Raw genomic sequence first — 11,139 nt, 5'->3', positions numbered from 1 at the left:
TACACTCGAAACGCCGGGTGCTCAGGTGGCTTCTTCCTGCCGGCAGTTTGCAGCTTCAGCAATCGTCCTGGCAAGTTCAAGAACTCACAAAAATGCTGTGGTGTAGCCGATATGCAGGCCTGTGTGAATTTAGTCTTTCGTCAACAGAACGCGGTTGTAATCCAACGCACATACCACGCATATGGGTATACATATGAATCAATATAGTGCTGTTGACAGGAACGGCCCGCTCCCTGGAAAACATAGTGATATATATATATATATATATATCACTATGTTTACGAAGGTTAGTGTTCACGTGTCTTTCGAGAGTTCAACCCTTAAGAGTCGATGCGCTTGTCTTCTGCAGGGACGGCGGTTCTTTTACTACAAAGGAATATTTTTCTGCGACGTCTCGCGTCTATACTGCCACAAAGAAGGTGCGAGCGCATGCGTCGCCTCCACAGAAACAAACGGGGAGTATTGTACATAGCGTTGAAACAAAGTGGTCTGAAAAAACTCGAAGGAACGCGGCAGAAATCGACAATGCCTCAATTCCTACGATCCCCTCTGAACACGCTGCTGCTTTTCAGCTGCATTGTGCGCTCTCTCTCAACGAGAAAAACGAGAAACAGCAGAGAAACAGACTCCCGCGCAGGCGCGTGCATTGGAAGTCGCCCACGCGTCCTTTTGCGGTCTTCTCCTGTCTGCCTTTTTCGGACCTCCCATCGGACACCCGGTCACGAACTGTACAGATCCTACACGCCGCGACACTGAAGGGGAGGATTTGGGTAGTCATTTCTCCCCTCCCCTCCCCCCTAGGCTGGAGGAGACACCGGGTCTCACACCGGGAGGACGACGTCGCCGGGACGCGCCAGACATGCGAAAAAACAGGAAAAGATGAATACCAGGCAGCGATCCAGGCGCGTCACACGCAGCACGAGACATGCGCGAGACACACCTCAAGGACGGTCACCCAGTTCGGCTGAAGGAGGTACACACCCGAAAATTCAGGTGCGCCTACCCCATACCATGCGAGGTGAACTGTACACTGTGGACGGGGGAGTCTCCAAAATTGCTCAAACAGGAAGCTTTTCGTTCTGGGGGGGAGGGGGGGGCATAATAAAAACGCGAGAAAGGTAGGAACTTGACGCACGCTGTCGACTGGCGATATAAGCCTGAGCCCGGGACATGGACGGCCTCACACACTGTCTTCAGTTCTCGAATCTTCGCTGTACACCGGGACGTCCAGAGACTTTCTCCACTGCGTCTTCGCGGGGCTGCTCCTCACACCTCTGGTCTTTTTGTTAGGTGTCTCTCCACTTCCTTGTCTCTCCCGCAAAGTTGCGTTAACTGGTCACTTTCCACGTCTTCTCCCTGCGCTCTGTTTCTTTGCAAGTCCAAAGAAAAAGCCGGCAGGTCCCGAGTCGCCGAGAAAGTCTCTGCCTCCTCGGTCCGCAGACTCTTCTGCTACGCCATGGCACGCCGTCGATTTCTCTTCGAATGAACGAAAAGCTGCTCGACGAATGCGTTCCTCGGCACCCTCGTTTCAGTTGAAACGAAGCCCCGACGCACACACAACGCGCTGCGCATCTCAAGCCGGCGATGTCTGTACATCCGAAGCCCCCCTCGGTCTGGAGTGTATATAGACACCCCAGACGCCAGGCGGTTATGGTATGGCGGCTGTCTTTCATTTCTTCCTCTGTCACTGTGTCCTTCTCGAGTGGATCGTCCCTTTCCGAAACCGGCAGAGAAACCTCTGCTGACGAGATTTACTTTCCTCCGTCCACAGCGAGAGTCGTCCTCTATATCACGTCCGTCCTCTGGGCTTCGTTTCGCAGTCTCCTTCGGCGCATTCCACACAGGTTTTGCCCTTCTTCGCTCGAAAATCTCACATTTGTCTTTCCGCTTCTCTGAGGAAGCAACCTTGCCTACATTGCTCCGCCGTCGGAGCTCGTCCGCCTTCGGGTCTTTGCCTGCGAGGTGTATGTACACCTCCCGTGCATCGCCAGCTTCTCGTTCGGCAGCGCGTCGGCTTCGCGTCTTCCGCTCTCTGTTCACCCGGAGTACGACACGCCGCCGCTGCCCCTGTAGCTGAACGAAGAATAAAAAAACAAAGTGCCTCGCACAGCGGCCGCGCAGCATCGCCTTCTCCAGACCCACGACAGGCCCCATGCCCGACGTCCACATGTGGGGGTTGTTTTTCGTTTTCTCCTCTCTGCAGTCTTCCCCTTCGATGGAGACTTCTCGGGTGTTCTCTCTCTTTTGGATTGCCGTGATGTCTGCGAATTCGATGGACGGAAACGCCCAGCAAGATGCGCGCCCGGCACTGTTTCTCCCCACACACTTAAGAAGCTCAGTCCTCTTCTGCATCTCCATCTTCTTCTCCGTCTTCCTCTTCATCTCCTTCTTCTCCGGTCGGCTTCGCCGCAGCGAGGATCATGTTCAGCCACGAGGACGCGACGCCCGTTTCTGCCTCGTCGACCATCTGTTGGCGTCCGGCTTTTCTCGGCTCGCTGTCTTCTTCGCTCCGGAGCTCGTCGAACGCGCTATCTCTGTCTGCTTCGTCCGTCTCCCGGTAGAAGAATCTGTCGCGGCTGTGCGCGTCGTTCTCTCCATGCGCTCTCTCTGCTCTCGCGCCTTCTCCCGCAGGGATCTGGTAGTAGGACGAGAAGGAAGCTTCTCGCTCCTCGTCGACGCCCGCAGTCTTCGTCGTCGCCGGCGAGAAGGAGAGCGACCCCTCTCCGCTCTTCACGTTCTCCTGAGTGCCGGCACTGCATGCGTGTCTCGTTCCTTGCTCCAGCGCGTCCGCCTCTCGCTCTTCTTCCAGGAAGTTTCGGGAGGTTCTGCGCCCCACCTGGCAGGCTCCCCAGCTGGGGAGGAAGCAGTCGATGAGCTCCGCGGCCCGGGAGGCCAGCACGCATGCAACGGCGAAGACCAGCGCGTTCTGGAGGAAGAACCGCGCGAGGCTGAACTGGAACATCAGCAGCGAGAGGACGGCGCACAACTCAAAGGTGAGGAAGCCGTCGACGGTGTGGCATGCAGCCTGGGAGACGCGGAAGGAAATTTGGCGCAAGCTAGTCGCCACACCCGCGACGCGAGACGAAGAGTGCGAGTCGGCTTCGTTGTTAGGCGCCAACAGCGAAGAGTGCAGCGAAGAAGCTCTGGATAGAAGAAAAAAGCAAGCAAAAGGAGCAACATACAAAGATTGCTTCGATGCGTGGATGGGGCGACTTCTGTGTTCCACCCCCATGTGCAGGTGCTGATGCGAGAGTCGGCGGCCAAGAGAACAACAGATCAAGGCTCGAATCAAGAGAGACGAGAGAAAGGGAGAGACGGTGCGAACATCAAAGCGACAACAAGAGGGCGCGGGAGAACGAGATGTTTACGGAACGCCATTTAACGTAGTTCGTACCCGACGTCGAGCGAAGCGCGGTCTTCGTCGTAGACTGAAAACAGAGACACATCGTCGCAGACAGCGAGAGGTGCTTCAAACAGGCTCTTCGACAGACTCCGGAAAAAACCGAGGAATCCCAAAAGAGTTGCGAGATCCTTTTCTCCCTCGCTCGAGTCTCCCGAGTAGCATATGGGCAAGTGAGTAAGTGTCTTTTGCAACCTGTTTTCTGTGACCCTAAAAGCTACGCCTCTTCTTCCTGTTCTTCGTCGCCGAAACCTGCTTGTTTGTGCGTTTTCAGCTTCCACTCCAGTGGGCAGGGAGGTAAACGGGTGATGGTTCAGGAAATCTGGCAAGCTTTCTCTAGAAAACGCGTTTCTCACGTTCGCAAGGGCCGAAGAAGCTCAGAGGTCCCTCGAGCATGCAGAGCGCCGCCTTCGTCAAGAAACCACTCTGGCGCCTGTCTGCATGCGTCTGAGGCTCCGCTGCCTCCCCAGCTTCTCCCAAGAGGCGCTGTCTGGTGTACAGCGCCGAGAGAGTCGCGAGAGAGACGCCCTCGTTGCGCACATAGTCGAGAAGCAGCGCTCGGGCCACTGTTCTCAGCAGAGTGGCGACGGGGACGACGAAGAGGAAAGCGCAGAAGCTGAAAGATCCGAAGAGCTGCACAATAAACAGGCAGGTGCAGGCCTCGAAGCCGCCCAGCGAGAGCAGGAAGGAAAAGATCTGCCGCATGTTGTCGATCACCTCCGGAGAGGAGCCGGCCTCGTAGTGGGCTTCGATGCGCTTGTCTGCGAAAAACACACACGAAAAAAACCAAGTCACGCAGGGCGAGGACGCACACACGTCGCGGGTCGCCAAAGCCACCAAGAGGCAGCAGAAAGGCTGTAGAGACAGCCGAGACGAGGAAGACGAGACAGAGTTGGAAGACGGGTGAAAATGAGGACAGGCGAAAACGCGAAGAGGAGAAGAAGACAGGAGCACGAGAGCCACGGTCGCCCAGGATGCCCTCACCTGGGAAAGGACACGGTAGGAGGAGAGAAGGAAGCGAAATGCGGGGAGAGGTGGAAAGAGGAGACGCAGAGGAGGGACATAGCAACGCAAAGAGAAAGGGAGACAGTGTGACGGAGAAGGTGCAGAAGAGAGACATTTGGAAGAAAAAAGACGCACGAGGTCCTCCAGTTCGTTCGCATGCAGCGGCACCCCCACTGTGTTGGGTCTTACCCCAGTACGAGAAGCTGTGGCGGAGGAAGCGCGAGAAGACGCCATAGAGAATCCCCGTGACGATGCTCTTCGCGACGAAAGAGTTCCAGCTGAGGAAACCGTGGGGGATGCCCTTGAAGTATCCCTTTGAGTGAACAGCGAACGTCACTCCAATCATCGTCGCGATGCCTGAAGGAGAGACAAAAAAGACAACCGAAAGTTCTTGAAGTGTCAAAAAGCCTTTGAGTTCATGCGCATTGACGCGCATGTCGGATAAACGAAACATTCCTCCGACTTGTCCACGAGACAGTTGAACGCATCACAGGGAGCCCTCCGCACTTGTGCATGAAGATACTCGGCAAACACGAATCTCTTCACTGGAAACACAAAAGTATGCAGACACACATCCGGGCACATCCACATATGCATATAAATATATATATATATATAGATAGATAGATAGATATTTATATATATAAATATATAAATATATATAAATATATATAAATATGTGTATGGACGTTTTTCAGAAGCAGATCAGAGAAACGCTGAAGAGAACATTTGTCAATAATCCTGCAGAGTCTCGGGAGACGCGCGCAAACACACGAGGCCTGTACCTCTACACTCCAATGTGCAGTCGCTTGCATCGACCCAAAAGAGTCCCGCCTGTCGCTCTCCGGGCACTGCTGCTCCATCTTAACGCTCGCCGTGTGTACCCTCTCGTCCATCAATATACATACATACATATATATATATATATATATATATATATATATATATGTATGTATATGTGCGCGTGCGTGCATAAGCAAAAAGACATTCGCAACGGTGTCTGGCCTCCCTTTTTCGACTTCGTTTGACTCACCGAGGAAGCTATAGGCCACAAGAACCAAAGCCTCCACTCCGAAACGGTGCACGATTTGGAGAGCGGTTGAGTGTGTACGTTCTTGAATCACGTTAGCTCCTTCGCGCAGTTGGTGGGGCAATTCGTATATGTTCGCTGCGCATGCACGACGCACCCAAAAAGCGTTGTGTCGCATGCAACGGCTGTGGCGCAACTTACACAGATCCCCCGAAAAGGCAGACGTCAGCAAAGAGCCCCCTACAAGGACGCCGCAATGCGTGAACGGAGGAACTCGAGGTCACCCACGACCGACCCGGCAGCAAAACAGAAGACGCATTCAAACACAGAAAGCGATACTTTGTCAGACATGTATGCATCCATATATAGAAAATATATATATATATATATATATACGAACAGGTGCGGCACCCTGCAGCACATGCATATATATATATATATATATATATAGTATAGGAGGTAGTGGATTTGCGACCCTTCGACCTACTCGCCAGTTTGTCTGCCATTTCAAAGGCGGTGACGGAGACGTTTTGGAGATCCGTCTTCGCCTCCTCCGAAGAATGCGCTTCTCCTGCCGCCGCAACGACTTCAGGTCTGCAACCTGGGAGGTAAGCAGCCGAGTACAGAGGATTTCCGAGGGTTTGCGGCCCTGCGGAGACGCGGTCGGAGGCGGATATCGAGGGACGCGACGAGCGAGCCTCGCTCTGAGAGTAGAAGCTCTCGTTTTCTCCGGGCTTCGCGAGCTTCTCGCCGGCGACGGGGGCGTCCAAGTACGCGCTGGCGAATCCAGCCGAGTCGGGAGCGCTCACGGCAGCAGCCATGGTGGAGGCAGAGAAGAAGAAACGGAGAAGACGCGGAGAAACACGGCGGAAAATATGGCAGGCGCAGAGGCTTGTGCGGAGCAAACGACCGGAAGCGATGCGGGGCGACCTCCCAGGTGTACGTACACCGGAGACTTCGTGGCACAGGGGAGTCGAAGTATTTCGCGCAGCGGTCAGAATTGTGGTGTTCCACTCGAAACGACGGAGAGAGAGTTTGCGTGCAGAGTTGTTACTTTCTTTCGAGGCATCCCCAACTCGTGGGCTTCGCGAAAATGACACTTGTCCTAGGATTGTGGACGGAGTCACCGTTTCGTTGCACCACCGAACCGAAGCGTGTGCAAAAGAAACGGAGCAGGGGATTTCCTCCCGCTTTCGCCGGCCGTCGTCGCGCTTCTTTCTCGAGCTGACAAGCGAGGAACGAACGTTGCGTTCCTCTCGAAACTCCGCAAATTCAAACCCGAAGTTGCTTCGGGATTCTGTTTGGCGTTACTCAGTGAATTTTCCTCGCAAAGGCGTCGACAGACACGCGTCCGCTCGCACACGCCTCCCTGTTTCTCGACGAAAACTGACAAGTTTTCCAGGTTTGACTCGGATTTTCGCCGGATGAATCGCGGCGGCGGACTCGAACCACGCAGCCCGGCGTTGGAATTTTCCAGTCAGGTTCGACTGCCGGACGCAGGCAGTCACCGCCGTGTGCTGCGACTGAGTGACTGAGATTCTTCAGGGAGCAGGGCCGCAGTCGGAAACGAAGAGTGGAGAAGCGGACTTTCCAGTATGGGCGTTTGCTTAAAGGTCTTGAAATGGAGAGACGCAGAGCACCCACGCGCAGATCCCGGCCCCGCAGGACGCCAGGTTATCGGAGAATGCAGGTGCAGAGGCCCCGCGGTCATCTGCACCCTTGAGCGCCCGTCCACTCGGGCAAGAGAAAGAGCAGCAGCGCGAGCGAGGGGAGAGAAAAGCCGAGAGGGGGGCGTCGAGGGGAAGAATGCGAGCTGTCTCTGGCAAAGAAGGAAGGCCAGACCAGCTTCCCGCGACATATGGCTGCTAGAGAGAAGAGCCGAAGGTAAAGCCACGCATTTGGGGCGCAGGTCTGCGAGCAAAGCGAGGTCTGGTGGCATTTGTTTGTCTTTGTCTCGGCGGAGGTTTGGGGGTTTTATAGCCTTCATTGTCTGGCTTAACCTTCCTTCTTTTCGACGAATGCGCGGGAGTCATAAGGAACGTGTGAGACCGTGTTCGTTGCGAAGTGGAAGGTTAGCGAGTGAAGAGGGGAAAGAGAGGTCGGTGTTCCTAGAAAAAACGACGGACTGTGTGTCTTTCGATCCTGAAGCTTTCGGTAGTTCGAAAACCTATGAGAGGCGTCAGAAGAGTCAAATCTGTGTCGATGGACGAGCTCAGGAGGCACGATTCGCGCCGTTGACACTCGGGCGGAACAGCAGACACAAAAAACGCGATGGCTTGTTGCTTTTTCTGCAGAACCGCAGATCCCCTTCGTCTCACAGCGTCGGTGCTCCTGCAGCGCACCGGCTCTCGTCCTCTCTTGCCCCTGTACAGGAAGAGAAGAGTTCGCACATGTTCGTCCAAGTTGCAGCCGGAGTAGCTCCTTCAGGTTCTCTTTTCCTCTTTCTTCACAAGTTCCTCCACTTGTCTTTGTCCCTTGCCACATGCTCCCCTCCTGGTTGTTCAAGTCGAGGGGAACGCACATCGTCTCAACGCATCAAAGCTACACATACGCATGTATGCGTGCTTCTCTCTAGCATTCCACAAAAACGTATGTGTAGTGTTGTTCAGTTGGTGAATGTTTGTGCCGGAGAGCGAGGAAGACTGAGTCGTGTTGGCCCTTCTCTCCTCGTTGGGTTTCTCCCACAGGACGCTTGTTGAACCCCAGGGTGTTTTTTTTTTCGACGGTTGTCTCTCTTTACTGATTTCCTTCTTTTCTCCTTTTCCCTCTCTTCCTCTTCTGCTCTTTTGCTTGACCAACTGCTTTTCAAAATGAGTTCGTTCAGACTAGTCTCTCTATATAAGGACGCGCCGGCATCCAGTGCCGTCTGGGTGAGGTTTTCTGCCGCTTCTTCCCGCTGTGTTTCTTGTCTCTCTGAGTTCTCTGTGTCGAAGGGCGCAAGAACCTGCTGGCGGAACACGCTGTCTGGGGGGGTATCGTCCTTTGAAAAAACGCCTGTTGCCCCTGCCTCAGGTGCTCGTACTTCCCCTTCTCCCCGCTCTGTTGCGTCCACTTCCTCTTCTTCCTCGGCGTCCCCGTGTGTCTCTTCTTCTGGCTCTCCGTCTCAATCCCCTCAGCCTCCTCTCTCGGAGGGCTGTGCGCGGCTCCTCTGCCTCCACCTCTCGGGCAGACGCGCCGAGCGTCTTTCTGCTCCAGTTCGCGAGAGAGCCGACCACACGAGAGCAGACAGAAGAGGGGGAAACGGAGAGGACGCGTGCTCGTCGACCGAGGGCAGAGCCGCCACTCTAAACAGAAGCGAAAGTTCAAGTCCTTCGCTTCCCCGCCGTTTCTCTTCTGTAGGCGTCGGTCCGTCGGCCCTCGCGCCAGGTCGCTTGCCCGTCCTGGGAGCCCCTACCTTCCTCCGACTGTGGCTGCCGCTGAGGTGTGCGTACACCCGAGCGTTCAGCAGCGACAGCGAGTCAGGAAGCAAGTACGGGCCGGAGGCGCCGCAGCCGCCTGCGGGGCTCCACTGGTCTTGGTGGGAGCTGTATGTGAAGGGAGTGAATCCGGAGTATCCTCCCCGCCAGCGCATGTTTGCCTTCCTCACTGCTCAAGGCGTAGACGTGTTGGAGATGGAAATCCGCGAAATCGAGGATGTCACGCGCTGGCTCGAAATGAGCAACGTGTACGGGGAGAAATTCCCGCGCTTCCCCTACGACGTCACCTTCCAAGACAAAATCGAGGCTCTCAAAGAAAAATACCCCTTGGCGAAAAAGAACTAGGGCCGATACACCTAGGATGTGTTTCTGTGCGAGAAAAGCGAAAGGGAAAGGGGAGGGAGGGGGGTGTCGATCCGCTCCTCTGACTCAGGACGTGACTGAGACGTGTATGGACACCTGAGGCGGAGGAGGCGACACGAAGGCGGAGGTGGAGCTGACGAAAAGGCGTGTCAGTGTCGAGTTTCGATTGCATTTGTTTGAAGGGAAATGCGGAATCGGGTACGGGTTCTTTTCAAGAACGGGCGCGCGCCCCTGTTTGCAAGTTCCGGTAGCGTCTGTGTCAGTAACTCACAGGACCTGTGTTCTGAGTACGGTGGGTGTTTGGCTTGGCCAGTATGTACCCGCCCTGCCGGTGACTGGAACTTTTTTGTGGTGCTCTTTGCAAAGAAAACGAATCCCATTTTTAAATACATATGATATAAAGGAACGCAAATGAAAATGGGTGCAGATATCTACGCATGCGGATTAGTACATTTAAACTCACCACACGATTTATATATATATATATATATATAGATTTATATATATTGGCATAAATGTTTACATCAGTATGTAAATATATATCTTTCTCTCGGTGCACCTCGATATGTGTACCTGATATTTCTTCCCAGATGTTTTTCGATGTGGGGGACGACAGGAAGTGAGTTGTGGAGTTAAAATGTGGGCTTCTTTCACTGGAGTGACGGTCGATCGTAGTTCGTGTCCTCGATTTCTCTCATGCCAGACAACAGGGAAAAGGGTCAACGGCGGAAACCGTGGTGAAAACTGAAAAGAACCGCCTCTGGCTCAAGGCTAAACGAATCAAAACATCGTGTGGCAGGCAGTCAGCTGACCAGCAGAGGAAGGATTCTCGGCCAAGAGCAGGAACACCACAGACTGCGTTTCACGAAACACCGACAGGAGGGAGCACGATTTACTTCTTTGCCGTTCATAAGTTTCCATTTAACAAACCGTCTTCGCATTAGACCCGCCGTATCAGTATGTGTCGAAGCAGACGCAGATACGCATATCGTTTTTCTTCTGGAGCGACTCCCTGGCAAAAATGAACAACACAGCCGATGTGCAGAGTGAAGAGCACAGCTCTGTTCCCCGCCGGAAACCGGTGGAGAGGAGAAGAAGTCGTTCCCTACCATCGAAAGTAGGCACAGGCGTTTCCGGCTGTGAGATCGGTCTAGAGTTCGATGGGAACTAACTAGAATGTGCGCTGCGTGGGAAGGTCTGGAACAGGCCTTTCTGAGCGCTGCAGCGTTTGAAACGCCATTAACATCAACTAGAGCAGCAGATATCACTTCCGAATAGTCTATGTGAACATCTTTATTGTGTAGGCCACCTCACATGTCTGGGCCGGCTGTGACCAGCGGGAAAACTTCTCACAGGTTCTCGCACATTTTCTTCGTGCACGTCTTGCCTTAGTTCCGAGATTTCCTGTGTCAGTAACATTGACGGTGGAAGAAATTCCTTTATGCGTGCAGACGGGCCAAAGCTGCTTGTTTAGTGTTTTGTGCAAGCCCATTGCTGCTGACCGAATAGTGGGGATGTATTCGGTCCCGCTCGCGGCGGGTCGTCTTTGTTGTGCCTGCTGAATGCTTGCCATGAAAGGGTGCGAAGAACAAAAGTCTTCAGATGTGTTGAAATGAATCGAGAAATACCTTGTGAAGGGAGCCGTGCGGAAGGGAACTTGTAAAGCCAGGCAGTCTATGTGCGGACGGAACCGATGGGAAATCCAGAGGTTTCTGTCGTCAAGTGTGTTGAGTTATTGGCTAGATCGTCGGTAGACAGACCTTTCCAGAGTCAAGTTCACGTTTTAATGTGCAGGACGGACACTGCTAGACTTGTGGTAGGACCAAGATTCGTTTGTGGTTGTATATGCTTCAGTCTTGTCAAAAACGACCGCCAGCGAAGCACACAACATGGTTTCGCGTCCTAGGTGCACACACCTATCCATG

The 11,139-nt window shown here is 53.9% G+C and overlaps 2 protein-coding genes across 2 annotated transcripts; one reads left to right on the top strand and one right to left on the bottom strand.

The window, feature by feature from the left end:
- Positions 1–332: 332 nt before the first annotated feature.
- On the bottom strand, positions 333–7,042 carry TGME49_222400 (hypothetical protein). Its single transcript, XM_018779969.1, has 6 exons — positions 5,923–7,042; positions 5,439–5,573; positions 4,595–4,762; positions 3,757–4,161; positions 3,395–3,428; positions 333–3,143 (listed from the first exon to the last, which is right to left on the bottom strand). The coding sequence occupies exons 1-6, from the start codon at positions 6,254–6,256 to the stop codon at positions 2,336–2,338; spliced, it is 1,884 nt and encodes a 627-aa protein (XP_018638317.1). The 5' UTR covers positions 6,257–7,042; the 3' UTR covers positions 333–2,335.
- Positions 7,043–7,338: 296 nt separating this feature from the next.
- Positions 7,339–9,874, top strand: TGME49_222390 (hypothetical protein). The gene has a single exon (XM_002370017.2). The coding sequence runs from the start codon at positions 8,246–8,248 to the stop codon at positions 9,194–9,196; it is 951 nt and encodes a 316-aa protein (XP_002370058.1). The 5' UTR covers positions 7,339–8,245; the 3' UTR covers positions 9,197–9,874.
- The last annotated feature ends 1,265 nt before the right edge of the window (positions 9,875–11,139 follow it).

The sequence above is a fragment of the Toxoplasma gondii genome, chromosome II, assembly GCF_000006565.2.
Source record: "Toxoplasma gondii ME49 chromosome II, whole genome shotgun sequence".
Lineage (NCBI taxonomy): Eukaryota > Apicomplexa > Conoidasida > Eucoccidiorida > Sarcocystidae > Toxoplasma > Toxoplasma gondii.
The sequence above is the reverse complement of the archived record's forward strand: the minus strand, read 5'-3'. Positions and strand labels throughout refer to the sequence as shown.